This window comes from Manihot esculenta, chromosome 2 (genome assembly GCF_001659605.2).
Source record: "Manihot esculenta cultivar AM560-2 chromosome 2, M.esculenta_v8, whole genome shotgun sequence".
Lineage (NCBI taxonomy): Eukaryota > Viridiplantae > Streptophyta > Magnoliopsida > Malpighiales > Euphorbiaceae > Manihot > Manihot esculenta.
In genome coordinates this window covers 12,834,094-12,852,638 of record NC_035162.2, presented here as the reverse complement: position 1 = coordinate 12,852,638, position 18,545 = coordinate 12,834,094, and the positions used below count along the sequence as shown (strand labels likewise).

Here is an 18,545-nt window from a genome sequence, read left to right as displayed (position 1 = left end):
AAGCATCATGCAGCAGAACCAGCTACAGTTAGCAACTCTCTTTTGTTCCACAGCATGGCAATGCAAGTTGTGAACTTGTAGGCCCATATATCAATAAATGATTGGCCAGCAGCAGCCCCCCTCTCCTGGTTTTGTCAAAAATAACTCCACTTGGGCACTTGCGTAACAACTCATGCAGCGAACTGTGCACAAAACATATCTATTGCACGTGAAAAACTATTAATCAGGTTTAAGTTCTAATAAGATAATTCTCGCAGGTCTCACCCTTTACCGGATCATCTTTAAAATCGGATTGTATTGAATCTAAACTTCAAATTTATTCATTTCAAAGAGATGGGTGTCAGTGCTCAATCAACCAATCATCAAAAATGCATATCAGGTTGGTCAGTTTATTAAAAAATTTTGGATTCACTACAAATGAAATAACTTGGATTGGGCCAGTTTCCTCCAAACCGACCAAGGAACAGCACTACTAGTATTCAGAGTTCGGTTTGATTAATTCTGCTGATTTTTGGGTGGGTTGGTGCAAGAGATGAGGATCCAGATCTGTTATGTTGTTGGGCTTTAGGTTCTCTAATAAGCTGGCTGAATATTTGGGCTCTAAACTAGTAGACTGCGCGAGTCTTTTGCTGTTGGGCTTATAAAAATTTGTCCTTTTTAATGAATTTTCCCCTTTTTATGGTCACAATTGAAAACGTCAAAAATAGTGTCGTTTTACATATCATGTCCAAAGACCCATGGTTCGTTAATCGACGGTCGGTTAGTAGTTCCAGCAGTAGCCAGGCGGTGCCCTTTGATAAGCTCGCTTGTATACTAACGAACCTTTTCCTTTCCATTTTTCTCTTCTTCCTTCCTCGTTTTCTCTTTCTTTCCCTCTCGAATTTTACCGAGAAAATCGGAAGGAGAGGTAGAAGCTTTTATTTGTCTCAAACAGGAAAGAAGCAGGCCTATCCATCATCGACATGGCTTCAGGTAATCTGACTCTGCCATGATTTCATTTTCCCTTTGCCCACGTAATTTTCGGTTTCGTATAATTGAAAGTTGTGAATAGATACAATATTTTATTTTTTGTCTTAATCAACAAGGTGTGGTTGGTCGGTTAATGGAAGTACATGATCGAGCTGAGATATATATATAAGGAAAATCAAATTTCGATTAGTGTATAGCTAATGCAGATTTCTTGAATTTGATCCTTTTTTTTTTCTTAAAGAAAATTTTCAAGTGTTTTAGATTATATGGAATTTTATAAATTGACGCTTTAGTTTATGATTTGCTACGTTCTCTAGCAATCCAAACAACTGCAATGGTTTTTTTTTAAAATTTAATTATCCTGATCATATTTGTTTCTTCCGCTTTCTCCCCCCCCCCAAATAATCTGTAGATTTTACTTTTCAAGTTCCTGCTGAGCTCGAGACAGCTTTGCAATTGAAGACCGTCCAGTACTTAGTTACACAAAGGCCATGGCTCGGTAATGCCCAATGTCACTGCATTTTTATTTTTGTTTTGAAAAGTTAGGGTTTGGCTTTGTTTTGTGTGGTTTTTATGATTTTAATTGTTTCCAAGGTTTGTTTTGCAGATCTCTATGGAGTTAACATTCGACCTGTTGCACCATATGGGAGTGCAAGTAGAAGACAGAATAATGATCCTGCTTTGATACACCGTTGCTTGCCAGATGAGCTGCTCTTGGAGGTATCTCATGCTGATGATGTTTTTTTCCTTTAAATGCATTTCACATGGTAATGAGACATGCTTTGATCTATTTGGTAATTACTGCCATATCCAATAAGTTGCACTCAGTTGGCTCACACTTGATATGAAGCTTTACTTGAAGGATACGTCGCCAATGGTGGTTATTTCAAAGTAAAAGAAAGATTTGAATTTTTAAATTTGCTGATCAGATTCCAATAACAGTTTTGCAATGTATTTAGGCAATGTGAGGTATAGAATAAGAAAAGGGGAGATGATTCTCATGAGTCAGATTCTGGCAATTCAGCTGGATTACTTTTAGTTTGGTTCTACAACATAATGGAATGTGATAAAGAAAGCAATATAAGTTAAAAACACAGAAGTTATCTAACCAAAACCCCCCAGGCTTTTCCCAATAGTAGAAGAGGAGTTAGAGCTGATATCCATAATGTATGTTCATATGCAGGTCTTTTCCCGAATGAATCCATATGATTTAGGAAGGGCTGCTTGTGTATGTCGAAAATGGAGATATACTCTTCGTAATCCTGCATTCTGGCGTACTGCTTGCTTAAAGGCTTGGCAAGTAAGTTTCAAATTGGTAGGATTCTTGTGAACTGCTTTACTCTTTTCATATCCAATTTTGAATATGGTTTCTATTTTATGCAGCTATCTGGAGTGGTTGAAAACTATAAGATTTTACAATCAAAATATGAGAGCTCGTGGAGGAGAATGTGGCTTTTAAGACCAAGAGTCCGTACTGATGGTATTTTCTAATTTTATATTGCACGGATCTTGTTCTTCTTAATGACAAATTAAGAACTTACTATTTCATCTGGATTTACTGATCTTTGTAATGTTTTATTCAACTTATTCTTTCTTCTGTGTTGTGTTTTATGTCCTTGAACTTAATTTGCTGTTCTAATGCTTCTGGAATGGATTTTATTTGCTTTATTTAGTTCCAAGCCAAGCAATGACATTTGTCAGAAGGAATTGACAGAAAGAGACAATTAGAAGACAACAAAAAAAAATCCTTGAAGTTAAAAAGGAAAAAAAAACTTTGTTATGTATAAGCAGCAGCAACTGTGCTTGAAACTTCTTGGCAAAATAATAAAAAGAGAGCCTTTTAGGATATGAACAGAAATCCGCCTGGGAAATTCTGTATTTTTTCCTTGAATTTTTTAACATCGGTTCTCGTTCTTTTTTGTTTTGGGATCTACAAACAGTACAAACGTGTTCCTGTCTTTTGGTGTCAGGTCTCTATGTGAGCAGGAACACCTATATTCGTGCTGGTGTGAGAGAGTGGAATGTCACCAATCCAGTTCATTTGGTATGATTGTGTCCTATTGAAGGGTTCTTGTTAATTTGTTTTTCATGCTTGAAAAGTCTTGTCCATGCATGGAGAACCGTAAGCAATAAAATTAGGCCATAAGGTTACAATGAAACATAGCTTTCATAGAGAAAGGAAAGTTAAAAATCTTTGAAATTTTGTATGAATTTCTACTGGAAACTAGGGTTGAATGAATATGGAAAGCCCATTTTAATCTTCTAACTCAAGGGAATCATCTTTGATTTATATTGTGAAATTATAAGTAGAGTGGCTAATGTATTCTTCCATACATGTCAATCATTTAGATTTATTGTTTTCTCTTCAGCCTTAATTCTATCTACTTATGATGATACATCAGCCTTTTTCCAAAAAGCTTACAGATTTATTTTTTTAATTATAGTTTTTTAGGCTACATTGCTTATGCTTTTAATTGAATCATAACATTATATATATATATATATATATATTTACTTTCAATTTTCTTCCTAGTATGAAATCAGATACAGCTAAAATTTCTTTGTGAGTCTTTCCATATTATTATGGTATATTCCTCTTGGCTATTGTTGAGAATGATTTTATTCTGAATGTAGATTAATGTACTCTGCATACTTCCTTTGCACTGTAATTCATTGCATTGTCCTTTTATAGGCTAGTATTTGCATGAGATATTGACTGCTCTATTTAAAATATTCTCAGTAGCAACATGATTGCATTTTTCTTTTGCACTGGGCATAAGAATGAGATTTGTAGTACACACAGAACACAAAAATGTGTTTCCAAGAAAATGTGGTTTCATTAAATATTATTTTATGTTCAGGCTTGTTGCATGTCTAATTGCTTTGTGGCAATAGGACTTCTTCAGAGAAACAAAAGAGAAGTTCTCTTTTTGAGATTTATCCATTCATGTGTTGTTTAATTACAATGCAGCCCTGATTCTTCTGCCTGCCTGTTTTTCTTGCAGGTTTGCTACTATCGTTACATTAGATTCTTCCCATCTGGCAGGTTTCTTTATAAAGTAACAATCTACATGGGCTTAACTACATTGATTTCAGATACATAGATAATGTGAATGTCACCTTTCTTTCTCCGACCTTTTTAATCTGTTATTTTGCTACGTATAGACTACTTCTCATACGGTGAAGGATGTTGTGAAATGCATGAATCTCCGGGCATCTAAAGCTGATGATGTTTTTAGTGGCCGTTACACATTGACCGATGACAAGGTACAGTTCTTTACTAGATTGCAATTATTTTGTTTGCGTTATGCAAATTTTCAATATGCTCTTATGCGTTTAGAGTTTTCATTAGTAGAATTAAATTAGGTATCCAACGCATTGCTTGTTTTGTTTCCTTCTTTATTGGTCAATGTGCATTTTGAAGGTCTTCATTCTTTACACATTTATTCTCAGGTTGAAGCTTCTTTCCTGTACCCTGGACTGCGCCCAACTCTATGGAAAGTCTGTCTAAGGTATTGGACATGCTAACCCGAATAATTTTTCTTTTTCTCTTTCTCTATATCACTTAAGTTGATGGTAACTTGAAAGTTTATTGTTTATTAAGCTTATTAAATGTTTGTGAATGGGAAAGCACATGAATTACCCTTGACTAACTGAAAATGTACTGTTGTAACTCATATCGTTATCTGACGGGGTTTCTTATTCCTTCCACTCTCCCCTTTCCCTTCTCTCACCTTTTCTGTTATTGATCCCAATTTGGCTGATCATCTGCTTTTAGGTTAAGAGGAACAACTGCAGGGGCTAACAATCGGATGGATATACTCTCACTTGTTACAAGTAAAGTTGATAGCAATGGGGTCAGTGGGCCTGAGGAGGACATCATTGGAGAAGTTGAGGACTGGCAAGAGGATGAGATTTCTCGCACATCACACAAGAGGGGACTTGCACCTTTTGCATTTGTTCCATTTGAAGAGGTACTTATTGCATTCTCAAGTTCATATCTTTTTCTCTTGTTGCCTTGATGCAACTGTATTAAGAAATAGCAGGTTGAATCTAGTCTATTCTTCTTCTTAATTTTTTGTTTCGTTGCATAAACTGCATCTCAGATGATAAATGATACATGGTCAGAACCATTTATTTTTGTTAATTCTTCTCCTGCAGTCACCATCATGGACACCTATTCACAGAAAAATTAGTAGATCTCTTTTTTCACACTATTCTAGATTTTCAATATTTAATTAAACTAATTTGTGGGAACAATTGGCGTCTTTTGTGTCGCGCAGGTGGAAACATCAGTTCTGAACCTGCCTGTAGAAAAGATGGATTATTATGTTCCTGGCTAGCACCTGGATCTTCATTTTTGTACATATATATTAACACTTGATTACATGTATGATATTTGATGCATTCCGTTTTATTTTGGCTTTTATCGTTTTGCCTTCAATCGGATGTGTTTGCTCGAGTGCCTTCTGATGTAAAATCTGTTGTTACCGTGTTCTTCTGAACAATCAGGATTTTATTTTATTTGGTTAGGAAATATTTAAAAACATGGTGCAGTTTAGTGTCTCTTTGCATTATTTTTATTATTGAAATAAATTTCCTATCCATTGTAACTTCCGTAAATTTTCTGATTCCATTGCTTTTTATTCTTTGAAAAAATGCATATATGTTCTTTCTTTTATAGAGTAATGACAGTGAGGGTAATAGCCATTAGCCAATATCATGTTGTCAATAGGGCTTCTCACACTTGAATTATATTTAGATTTATTGCTCCACGCCACATGGGAGATGGCCCATATAATCATAATTTTAAGGGTAAATTACTATGGGTTGTTAGATTTTAGTAAGATTAACTACTACTTAGTAATTTTTAGAGTCGATTAACATGTTCTCGTCTTTTTGAAATAGAACTGTCATGTTAGTCGTCTTTTCAAAATAGGACTGTCATGTTAGTCAATTTTTAAGATCGTCAGTCAAATGAAAGAGATATATAAAAATTATAAAAATAACCTCAAAACACCACAGTACCTCGCCTCTTCTTCTTCACATCTGTTTCTTCCCTTTTCTCTCTCAATTCCTTTTTTTTTTTAGTGATTTGCTGTAATCAATGGCCTTTGAGGAGTTAGCTCCGAGCAGGTAATTCTAGTTAAATAGATGTTCAACCATTCTGGTACGTTCAATTCGGATTGGATTTGAAAATTCTAATATTATATCTCTGAGTATCCAAAAAAACTGTTCAAATTTGACTCTTCTCATATTGTCGAAAATTTAACTCTTCTCCGATTGTCGAAGTCTTCATTAGTCATCGGAGGTAAAAGTAAGAGCAATCAGTCCCCTTACCCTTAAAATTGGGCCATTCGATCTCCCCTTAAAAGGAGAAAATTAATCAATATTTTTATTAATTTTGAAATTTCATGTAGAAAAAAAAATTATATAATTCCATATGGCAATATAGTGGACTTCTTTTTAATTCTCTGGTTCATGAGGTTTTCTGCGCTTTTATCTTTTTCTTTTGATAATGATCTGGTAGCCTCCCTTCCGATTGTGGTGCTTTTTATTCTTTTCTATCGATAATGATCTGGTAGCCTCCCTTCTGATTGTGGTCTCAAGCGGCAGCGGAACGGCAACAGAGAGCCTCCGCATGTACAAGCTAGAGTTTCAAGGTTCCTTGGATTGGGCGTTTGTCTTTTTAGACTTAGACTTTTATCTTGGGTCTTTTAATAGTTTTTTAAACCTAAAACCCGATTACTTTAGTTTGAACGTTTGTAATAGTAGTCTGTTTAGCCTTTTCAATATAACCATATCTTCGGGAAAAAAAAAAAAACTATGTTTAATTAATTAATTGTTATTATTGTTAACTGTAAAAAAATTCCTAATCATATAATGAAATTTTTTTTTTTAGTATAATAGGCTGGGGCATGTTTTTAAATCTGTCAGTGAAATCAATGTATAAAAACAGAAAGTGCCAGTTACATTGATCCATATGCACTTCTCTCAAATTAAATTTTAAAAATGGATAAACTTGCACCAATCTTGAAAATATGGGCTATTGAATGAAAATTGAAGAATTATTAAATCATCTGAACCTGCAAATGTTTGACTGTGAATGCTTAGAGGCCAACATACGTAGCAAAATTATGGCTGTAAATTGATATAACAAATAGGAAAGCACATGAATTTTGATGAATATAAGAGAAAATGCAGCATAAACATAGTAAATACCGCAAGTAAAGCAGAGCAGAGGAATAATTCTTCTGCTGATGGGTAACTATCCGGAAATAAGCAGAAAACAGGAACAACTTAAAGCTGAAATAAGATAATTTTACAATCACATTTCAATTGCTTACATATTTGATCTAACATCTTCTGAAGTTGCTTCTGTATTTGATTTGAGATCTTCTGAATACACAACAGAATTCCACGATGGGTTCCGTGGAAGGAATGTGTCCTGCCATAAATCAATTGCACTTGGAAGTTTAGGATTTTACACAATTCAGGTAAACAACTCTTCTCGTCATCATAGATCCAAATATAAAGGAACCCCCAAATCAAATAGGACGGACCAGAGAGAGCAGAAATTAAACAAACCCAGAAAGAAAAATGAGAAAATAGAAGAGAAAAGGGGACTTGCCGAGACGTAGGAGCAGGTAGGGACAATGGAAATGGAGTGGGACTTGGCGTGATTAAGAGCAGCAACGCAAAGGTGAGAAGCCATACCTAATCCTCTCTTTGAACGAGGGACATAGGTATGCACTAAATCCATCACTTTTCCATCGTTTCTGAGCACATACTCGATGTAGGCTTCCTTGTCTTCTGTTTCAAATCTGCGTTGGTTTTCGTTCCACACGATCTTCGGCGCCTCAGCTTGTGCTGCTGCTGCTGCCCCTGCTGTTGCCATCTTTCGTTGTTCCTCCCTAACTTCCTCTCTGCTCCCTTCCACATTCTATCATCGCTATTTAAAGGGTTAAAAAAAGATATTTCTGGTCAACTGTGGGTCGATTTGATTAGTAGAATTGTTATATCCAAGTGGGTCAATTTGAATCGTTGATAAAGTAAGTTCAATATTATTCTTCCTAATATAGTGTTTTTTTCAATTCTGTAATTAAAATTATATAAAATTTAATTAAATTTAAGATCAAATGAATTTCACTGTTTAATGTGATATGATTTAAACGATATAATTCAATTAAATGTCTGTTTGATTTAATTTTAAAATTAAAATTTATTTACTCTAAAATTTTAAATTATATTAAAAATAATATATATATAAATCTTCTAACAATAATAAACTCAAAATAAATAATATGAAAATTATATTTGTGTATATTTTTGTATAAAAACTTTTTTATTTTATTCAATCAATTCAAAAAAGTGAAGATTGAAAGTAGGTGGCCGATTATTTAGTAATATATATTATTTTTATTTAATATTTATAAATAATATAGAATATGAAAAATATAATTATGTATTAATATAATTTTTAATCATTCATTTTATAATCATTAATATTTTTAATAATTTATTTAATTAACTAGTAAATAAATAATAATTGAGATAAAAAGTTTTATTAGAAACATTTTAATTTACAAAACATATTATTTAAATTTTATAAAATTCATTTTAAATTTCATCAAAATTGAAAGAAATAATTTTAGTTATAACTAATTTTTAAATTTTTTTAAAACCAAACACACAAAACAAACATGAAATCTAAAATATGTGACTTTAAAATATAAACACTCGGGAACTCAAATTTCATACGAAAGGGACATCCACCAGACGTGCTTGAAGAGTGACCAATGTATCGTGGTTGTTAAGGTCTAGTCAAAAGCAAGCAATTGACGGATGCTTCAAACTTTTCATAATGGATCATTTCATTTTAATCTACCACTCTGCAACAACTTCTCCAATTCTGTGGAAAGGTAACCTTCTTTTTTATTTAACATATTAAATTGATTTTTCTTTTTTTCTTATCTGCAATTACATTTATTTTGTTGCTGTTAATAATTTAATATTAAATTTAGTAACATTTAAAATCTGTTGAGTAGCACTGAGAAAAACATTTTTATACACATAAAAATTATACAGTATAAAAACAGTTAAATAATAATTAGATATGAAGTGTTCATCCTTCAGAAAAAAAAAAAAAAATCTCATCAAAAAAGAAGAAGGAAATCAGTACACAGTGGGAGCTAGCTTGTAAATATGAAGAGAAGGGCGATATAAACAGACACAACATGAACCATCATATGTTCCATTAAGAGTCATCGTCTTAAATAGAATATTTCCATAATACTCTGGATCGATCCTACATATACAAGAGCTGAGCTATTTAAGCAAATGGAGTAGAACAATCTAAAGCAGAATCCCAACAGCTTCTAGTCATCCCATGCTACAAATTCAAATGCTTAACTGAATAGGTGATATTAAGAATCACACACCAATCATTTCTACTCTGCACGAGATTGGCCAGCTCGAGATGAGAGAATGATTCCAACAATAAGACCGTAGAGAGCAAGTGCTTCAGCAAAGATAAGGATGAGAATCATTCCTACGAACAGCTTCGGTTGCTGTGCATTAGCCCTATAAAATGTATGGACAAGAAGGAGGAGGAAAATTTTTGTATCATTTAACAGATAATATCATTTAATCAAAAGCAGAATCCAAACAGCTCATAGTCATACCAATCAATTCAAATGCTCAAGGCAATCCACATATACAGCATATATTGAATTAATGGAGAGTTGCAGCATATGAAAAACAAGTGGAACAACAGGGATTTCAATCAAAATATATCCAGAAGAAAACTTTCATGATAGGCATTTGGTAACCTGAAACTTTTGAACCAAAGGTGAACACAATAGGCTCAAGGGATGTCAAGATTACTATTTAAACTTCTATCCAGTATGCTATCATGGCCAACAAAGCTGTTCCCATTAAATCCAAAATCCAAATACAAAAGTCAGAAAACCGAAATAGACTCTATTGCTAACATAATATCAATCTTTCTTACTTCACTGTTAACAGGTGGATGGATGCAAAGGCAAGCTAAAATTTGATCCCAATACTGGCAAGGAACCATATGAAACTGAGTTCTCCAGAAGAAACTTCAAATCCAAAACTATGTTCACAATTTAAATGAAAATGTAGATCCCCAGAGATCATCAGTCTCAACGGATCAGACTATGAACACAATACAGGATCAAAATGGATCCCTCTTCAGAAACGATGAAAACACATCAAGTTCTAGTCAAAGCTCCAAAGGGTGACAATGAGGGTAAATTTGCATCTACCCTAAACAACACATATGGTCAAACTCCTTCAGCAATCAATTTTAAAAGTTTACTCCTTTGATGATCCACAGAGAGGCAAATAGGAACTAATTTATCCACATTATATTCAATCAAACTACATATAAACAAAACAATAATCCAAAAATGTCATCTAAAAAAAATTAACAAAGGAAAATTTGAAAGATTACCGGACTCCAGCATCACCGACGATCCCAATTGCCATACCGGCAGATAAACCAGCAAGCCCACAAGCAAGACCAGAGGACAAGTGAGCATACCCATCAAAAAGATAATAAGATTTAGCCTTGGGATTAATACCAGTACTAATAATAACAGCTATAATTAAACCGTAAATCCCCAAAACTCCAGCCATAACTACTGGAACTATCGACTTCATTACGAGCTCGGGTCGCATCACTCCCATGGAAGCCACACCCACCCCACTCTTTGCAGTCCCATAAGCCGCACCCATGCCTGCACACCCACATATCAACAATACCCATCAGTTTTTTCCCCAGAAACAATCCAGAAATTAAATACAAAAAAAAAAAATTGAATGAAATAAATCGAAAGGGGAGAGATTACGTACAAGAAAAGACGAGAGCTGCGGCGGCTCCGAGGAAGCCGAAAAAAGGAGCAGTCTCATCGCCGCTGAAACCCGAAGACATTATTGGATTGGGTATTTGGTAACGGAGACGAGAGAACAACAGCTCTAATCCTATGCTCGATCTTCGTTGTCCAGTTTCTATATCTGGTTTTCACACAGTAGCAAAGATCGGATCAGCGAAGCGTGACATGATTAACGTGATTGATTATTCGTTCATCGCTAGCAAAAAGGGAAACAAATTGGGTAGAAATTCTGTGCCGTACGGCGTCGTTTATCTCGCACATGTTTACCGAGTGAAACTTTCAATATACTAGAAAAAAAAAACCCTAAATATTGAGTCCCCCAATCTAACATGTTTTCCATTTTTTTTAAATCTAAATTACCTCAAAACTTTTAATCTAAACTCAGTTTAACAATTGTATAAAAAAAACTATTTTTTATTTAGATAAATTAAAAAATTTAATTTCATAATTTTAATTAAATTTTATGGATATCTTAATTTAGTTTAAAAATAAAAAAGATTAAATTTCTTTTTAAATAAATTGAATCGAAATTTAAATTTTCTATAATGATGAAAATATGCAACAATGGAGAAATCATGAATCCAATTTTTATTATAATAAAAATTAACCAAATAATATTTATATCAATAAAAATATTTATTATTAAATTATCTTTTATATACATATATTACAATAAACATAACGATTAGATTTCATAATTTTTTAATTTTAGTTTCATTTTTAAGAATTTTTATTTTAAAAAAAATTAGATTGGATCAAGTAAAGTATTTCCTTTTTTTTTTTTTATCACAAGTAAAATATTTCTTAAATCTTTAAAATTAATATGGTGAGCTACTACAAGCTTATTATCGTATAAAAATAAATTGATTATCATTTATATCAAATTTTTATTATAAAATTTATATAATTATTTATTAAAAAATTTAGTTTAACTTGCAATAAAATCCCGATATAAATCATTTAAATGTTAATAATTTTTTTTTATAATAAAATTTAATCAATTATAATGCAAATGTTAATAGATTTATTTAATCAATTTTAATTTAAATGAAATATTAAAATAATTAAATAATTAAATTAAAATTTTTAAATAATAATAAAATTATAATTAATAAAATAGTGTAAGAAGTTTCAAAATCTTCACCTTTCCCACTTTTATATCTGATATAGAAAATTTAGCTATAGTTAAATCTTAAAAAGTATTATCATATGCTGTTATTTTTAAGAAAAAAATTAAAAATTTATTTTTAAATTTTAATTATTAATATATATTTGTGTATAATCGTGACTTTGAGAAATACATTGATATTCTAATGATAAATTGAGAGAAAAAAATTATATTACTATTTAGAAGTTAGTATAAAAATTTCATGTCAATTATCTCAAGATCTTTTACATTTTATTATTAATTTAATTTATAATTAAAAATATATAATGATATTCTTTGATTCAAAATATAGGGTTTACAAAGAGTGTGCATAAATTTAATCCGAAAGGATCACCTTTCTCTTTTTTTATTATTTTTTTATTCTCTAGTTATGCATAACCGCTTTTCTGTTACAGTGCCATCTGTTTCTGTCACTCAGATCTATACGTACAGACGGATCAGAACACTCCTTTATGCTAAACGACCATTTAATTTCTTCCGATGTGCATGGTAACAGGACTGCGAAGTGATTGAACTTATTTCTTTTACCTTTTGCTACGTCACTGAACTAAACTTTCATCGGATAGATCCGCAAGTCCGATCCACTTCACATTACAGGACCGGATCGTGAGTTGTTGGGCCGATCTAATTGTGCGTAGTCTAATAAATTTTAGACTTATATATTTTTTTTAGAGTCTTATTTTATTCGAAGGTCCAATTTTATAATAAAGTGTGAGAAATCTGACGATTATTTTAAATAAATTAAATATTAATTAATTTTTAAAAAATTACTATAAAAAAAATAATTAATACAAGAATCATAAACTAATATTTATTTCTCTTGTATAGTCTAGCTTTCCCATAATAGAAAGCACATCATTTATCCACGAATTTCATATTTCTAATTCTTTATTTTTAAAAAGATATATATTTTATTTTTCAATCGTGACTTATAATTAGTCTATAATGCTGACATCAAATTAAATGATTATTTAAAAAAAGTCGGCTGTGCTTTAGTGAATAAAAAGAAAAAGAAAAACATCAACCACCCTACTATAACTGCTAATGAAAACGAAATACATATTATTATTTTTTTTTATATTTATGGAAAGTTTATGAATATGAAGAAATTAACAAAAAAATATTTTTTTAAATAAAAAATAACAAAAATACTTAGTCAATAAAGATTGTAAAAGTATAATATGGTTAGTAATGGGAGGATAATATTCCCTTGTCAATTTTTTCAGAAGTATGTTGTTCCTTCCTATACAAAATTTTAACAACGGATTCACTAATTAATTTTTAATTTTTAAAAATATATTAAAAATTATTAATATTTTAAAAAATTTATTAATTTTAATTATTAAATATTTTATTATTAAATTTTTATGAGTAGATTGAAGCAGGAGAATTACATGTTTTTAAAAAAAGATAAAATAGAGAGAAAAGTTTAAAAAATAAAGTATCCTATACGGAAAAAATTGTTCCTTTCATGTTCGGATTTATTTATGTGTACAATAAACGAAGAAAAATGCTTGCTTTTTTCCTACAATTACACTTCCAGAGTCTCCTGTCTTTCAAAAGCTCCAGACCGATTTAGCGAGAGAGAGAGAGAGATGGCAGATGCAAAAGTGGAGACGATCTCTAGGCTAGCCCAATGGAGGATCGAGAACTTTGGTCCTTGCTCTTACAAAAAGTCTGATGCTTTTAAGGTCGGAATCTGGAACTGGTATGGTTGCTGATTTTATGACCCATATAACTCACTACTGAGTTACCCATGTTTATTTTAAGATTTTTATCTGGTAATTTTTTTTTCTTTTTTGTCTTGGTAGGCACTTGTCTGTGGAGAAGAATCGGTATCTGTATATTCGTTTGTTTCCAGAGGCATCTCGAACTTCCAAAGAGCAGCCTCCTATTGCTAGATTTGTTCTTCGTGTTTCTAATGCTGGTGCTAATCGCAGGCCCTATACCTCTCCTGGTGTGATTTCTTCTTCTCTTACTTGTAATTTTGGTGTTTGTTGTGCTAGTCTATTTTTAATTTTTAAGGTACGAAAGATCTTTTTTTTGGCCCCTTCTTCTGATGGTGTCTGTGGTCTCAGTTAGAGATTATGTGGGGACTTGTGATTGTAAGTTCTGCTTGTTTTGATGGATGAAACTTGAGATAGAAGCTTTTTTTTTTTTTTCCTGATGGGTGATCATGTAAATTGTTTACAATGTTATTAGTTAGCACAGAACAAATTTATGCTCTTGGTTGTCTGGGATGCACCTGAAATTCTGTTCAAATGTGATTCTAAGTTTTTCTTTTCTCTGAATTTTTCTTTATAAAGTTGCGTATACGTTTCAGGCTCTTTAGAAGAAAGACACATACAGAGGGAAGCCTCTTGATGATCATTATCACGTGTTTTTTTTTTTTTTTTCATGCCCACATCACAAACCCTTTCATTTGGCATGATTCGTTTTGAAAGAAATGAATTCTTGCAAAATCATGCAAGAATTCAACTTCCTTTAAAATGAAAATTTTTTAAGTTAAAAAGTATTGAGTTCTTGCATTCTAAACAAGAAGTTTGAAAGAAAAGAATTTAATTCTTGTAAAAGATTCCAAACAAGGGCAAAAATAAATGAGCTAAAGGATTGTTCTGCATATTCTATGGGTGATATGTAGATGGGGAAATAGTTTAAATCTTTCATATGGTAGTCAGGGTGTTGTTTTTTCAATTGGTTGGAAGAAAAAGGAATCCTACTGAGTGGTGATCCTGCAGTACACTGCCGACTTTTGCTAGGAATGTAGCTGTTGTTGGTAACAATTTATTGCTTTTCTAAACAATTGATTGGCGTCTTTCAATTGTTAATTAGGCCTTTGCTGTTCTCTTTTTTCCCCTCTAGTTTTTGATGAAGATATGGAAGTCCTTGGTATTTCTTTTTTATATTTTTCTATATTTTTTATATAGAATAGCTGGGACGAAAGGATTTGAACCTCGAAATAGCAGGACCAATTGCCTTACCGCTTGGCCACACACCATTTATATTTTCTATTCAACATTGATAAAAACTAATATTGGGATAGGTTCTTTGTTTGTTTCTGAGAAAATCAGTGTTCGATTATTATGTATATTTTAAATTGATATGGGAAAGTTCTATTCTATCATCAGCCATTTTTTTGATAACTCCTCTATTTTCATGGCAGCACAGTGCACATGAAAATTAGTGACACATTGTGTTAAAATAAAACTGATGTAATAAAAATCTTTATATCACCTGCTTGGTGCTTCCAATAAGTAGTGAATTTCCATTTGGTATTGGGGAGCTTGTGGTTGATTTGAGTGCAGCAGTTATGAATATGTTTATTTAACACTCTCATCATGCAGTTCATGAGAGATTGCTGCGGACCTCTGATGACTTTGTCTGGCCGGTCGATTCCAATTTTCATGGCCGCTTCATTATTGATGTCGAGTTTCTGGATCTCAAAGTCTGCCCTCTGAATGTGAGCTCCTTTATATCATCACGTTTAATGTAATGTGGTGTCAGTTTGCAGAATGCCTTCTTTAATTTCTAATTTTTTCTGCTTTTATGTCTAATCGCTTTGTAGTGTTTGTTTAGGGATACTTACAGGGGCCTAATTGAAGTTGAAATGGAAAAAAATACTTGGCAATAAGTGTAAATTTAACATTGTTCCTCTTCATGTAAAGCAGAATCTAGAATGAAACATGCACATCTAACGAGTAAATTTAATATAATGGTAGTGACATTATACACGATTACACACATTTCTGAGAGTGTAAATTAGTTGAAGCACTAGATATTTGACCTCCTTATTGCTTACCCTTTTGACCTATTCTTGCCAAGAAAACAGGGCGGCGAAGCCAGTTCTGTATGGCCTAATGAAGGTATGATGCAATCTGTTTCAACCCAAAACACGCTTCGATGTCTCTCTCGCATGCTGGATGAGGCCATCCATGCTGATGTTACGATCCACACTGCTGATGGCACTATAAGAGCACATAAAGCTGTTCTTTCTGCAAGTTCACCTGTTTTCCAGAGCATGTTCCACCATGATCTCAAGGAAAAGGAGTCCTCTACGATCTACATAGAAGACATGTCAATGGAGTCTTGCACGGCCCTTCTAAGTTACTTGTATGGAACCATTAAACAACAGGATTTCTGGAAGCACCGGTTGGCGTTGCTTGGGTCTGCAAACAAATATGATATTGCAGACCTTAAAAATGCGTGCGAGGAGAGCCTTTTGGAAGACATTAATTCTGGAAATGTCCTCGAGAGGCTGCAAGAAGCCTGGCTTTACCAGTTAGACAAGCTGAAGAAAGGATGCTTGACTTACTTATTTGATTTTGGCAAGATTTATGATGTTAGAGAAGAAATCAACAACTTTTTCAGACAAGCTGATAGGGAACTGATGCTGGAAATGTTCCAGGAAGTGCTGACAGTTTGGAAACCTGTATAATTTACCTTGTGAAGTCACCTTTATGGAAGTACTTAATTTTAAGTTGTCCATTATGTAAATTTCTTCTCCTGTTATGGTCTTAAGCGAATGTCAGGCATTCCAAGTGTTTACATTTATGTCTGAGCAGCGGTATTCAGGATGTGAAGTTTCGTTTATGCAGTAGTAACTAATGCAGAACTCTGGGTTTGATCTTAAAAGATCAAGTAATGTACTTGTTGATAATCCGAAGACATGGCTCAATATCTGATACGCGCATAGGGGATTATTTTTTCTACAAGTTTATCCTAGGTTTCACATCATTATCTATCTACCAAATGAGATCACCTGCTATCAGAAGCAAAATGAATGCCACGTCGTCAGAGAGTTCATTCTGGTGGGGATAACAAAATAAGAATCCTTCTTCTAAACGATAATTGATTCATTCTGTTTTTGCTCGTTAAAACACTGAATTAAAATTAAAATAAATTCTTTTCCTTGCAGGTTTAAGTATATTAATTAGGTCGGTTTATCTGAAAAATAAACGATATTGTTTCCTACTAGGATACTAATTTTACTCTTATCATCACCTTTCAAGAAACCCAGTTGCCAACAACTTCAATAACTCCATCAGCCCTAGCCAAAAATTTATCTACTCCACTGCGCTATGGCATCCATCTACCAGTACTACATGTGGCAAGATTCCTCCGCCAACGCCCACCATTCTTTGCCAGACAATTCCGCAGGCCCTACCGCTACTGATAGCGACACAATCGATATCCATCTCCACTTCCACCATCTTCTTGAAATACATTACCCTGAGAACACTTCAATTCCCTTGGCCACAACCCACATATCATACCCTTTTCCACGCAACCTATTCTTGTCCCAAGACTCTCGCTCAGCTGCTGTAGACGCTCTTCTTTCCACCATCGGTGCATCAAGAGACTTCATTGAATCTGTCACTCCTGATGTTTCCTCGTTCGCTTTCGACATGGTTACTCTTCCATGCAACAGCAAGGTTAAGGTACTGACCATGGGTTTGGCTATCTTTGTTGTTACCCCTTACGATGATCGACAAGAGATAGATCGTGCTTTAAGCGAAATAATGCAAGAAAATCCAAGGTTTGAGCCTGCGAGTAAATCTTGCATTGAGGGTTTAAAGAGGGTTAAGCTTGTTGGCGATTCGACGATGATGGAGAAATGCATGATATGTTTGGAGAAAGAAATGGTTGGTCAGGAGGTTATTTGCTTGCCTTGTGGGCATATTTTCCATGGAGATTGTATCGTTAGGTGGCTAGAAACTAGCCATTTGTGCCCTTTATGCAGGTTTTCGATGAACTTGTGATGATTGGCCAAAGCTAATTGCTAAACACCAACACAAAAACTCAAACTTACTATCTTAAGGCACTGTTCATCATACTGATTTCTTTAGCTGCAGTTTGATATTCGTACTTTAGCAATTTTGTCCATTAAGCACCTTACTATTTAATAATGACTTACTAAATATCTACATTTCAGAAAAAATATTATTTTTAAATAAAATTATTTTTAAACATAATTTTAGGTGGATTGTGTTTAAAGTTTATTAAGTTTTGATTAAAGTTGAAAAGTATGCTTTAGTCTTTAGATATTTTAATAGTTTTTTGTGAAATGTTAAAAGAAAAAACAATTTATAATCTATAATCTAATGACTCTAAAGTCTAAATAATGACCAGTATGAGTTTCTTATAATCTTAAGGGAAAACTTTAGTTTTGTCACTGCAAAATTTTTAACAATGTCGTGGATCCCTTAGTTTTGGAATGTTTAACCTGTAGAGAGGCTCTTCTCTTGGCCTCTTCTCATAATTATCTAGACATTATTGTTAAAGGAGACATCTCAACGGTGGTTCAATCCATTGTTGATCATATTAATTCATTACTATTAAAGGGTTGATTAAGGACATTCATGAACTTTTAAAATCTCTCAGATCGATTTCCTTCGATCATGTTAAGAGAGGGACAATCAAGTTCTATATGATGTTAATTTTCTTTGTAACCAGTATATTCAAATGAGTTTTGTATTTGGCCTTTT

General features: G+C 32.9%; 5 protein-coding genes across 5 annotated transcripts; 3 read left to right on the top strand and 2 right to left on the bottom strand.

Moving 5' to 3' along the window:
- The first annotated feature begins 766 nt into the window (after positions 1–766).
- On the top strand, positions 767–5,535 carry LOC110610038 (F-box protein 7). The gene is made up of 11 exons (XM_021749907.2): positions 767–972; positions 1,382–1,468; positions 1,577–1,689; positions 2,153–2,269; positions 2,353–2,449; positions 2,940–3,013; positions 3,975–4,028; positions 4,135–4,236; positions 4,423–4,481; positions 4,748–4,943; positions 5,253–5,535. The coding sequence occupies exons 1-11, from the start codon at positions 963–965 to the stop codon at positions 5,310–5,312; spliced, it is 969 nt and encodes a 322-aa protein (XP_021605599.1). The 5' UTR covers positions 767–962; the 3' UTR covers positions 5,313–5,535.
- Positions 5,536–7,096: 1,561 nt separating this feature from the next.
- LOC110608480 (acetyltransferase At1g77540) lies at positions 7,097–7,918 on the bottom strand. Its single transcript, XM_021747720.1, has 2 exons — positions 7,601–7,918; positions 7,097–7,417 (listed from the first exon to the last, which is right to left on the bottom strand). The coding sequence occupies exons 1-2, from the start codon at positions 7,865–7,867 to the stop codon at positions 7,313–7,315; spliced, it is 372 nt and encodes a 123-aa protein (XP_021603412.1). The 5' UTR covers positions 7,868–7,918; the 3' UTR covers positions 7,097–7,312.
- Positions 7,919–9,192: 1,274 nt separating this feature from the next.
- On the bottom strand, positions 9,193–11,157 carry LOC110604151 (V-type proton ATPase subunit c4). Its single transcript, XM_021742269.2, has 3 exons — positions 10,852–11,157; positions 10,451–10,736; positions 9,193–9,552 (listed from the first exon to the last, which is right to left on the bottom strand). The coding sequence occupies exons 1-3, from the start codon at positions 10,928–10,930 to the stop codon at positions 9,420–9,422; spliced, it is 498 nt and encodes a 165-aa protein (XP_021597961.1). The 5' UTR covers positions 10,931–11,157; the 3' UTR covers positions 9,193–9,419.
- Positions 11,158–13,557: 2,400 nt separating this feature from the next.
- LOC110609975 (BTB/POZ domain-containing protein At1g21780) lies at positions 13,558–16,767 on the top strand. The gene is made up of 4 exons (XM_021749829.2): positions 13,558–13,768; positions 13,872–14,017; positions 15,405–15,520; positions 15,890–16,767. The coding sequence occupies exons 1-4, from the start codon at positions 13,656–13,658 to the stop codon at positions 16,493–16,495; spliced, it is 981 nt and encodes a 326-aa protein (XP_021605521.2). The 5' UTR covers positions 13,558–13,655; the 3' UTR covers positions 16,496–16,767.
- Positions 16,768–16,902: 135 nt separating this feature from the next.
- LOC110602958 (E3 ubiquitin-protein ligase RING1) lies at positions 16,903–17,877 on the top strand. The gene has a single exon (XM_021740581.2). It carries the CDS (start codon positions 17,139–17,141, stop codon positions 17,817–17,819), a length of 681 nt encoding a protein of 226 aa, XP_021596273.1. The 5' UTR covers positions 16,903–17,138; the 3' UTR covers positions 17,820–17,877.
- Positions 17,878–18,545: the final 668 nt, after the last annotated feature.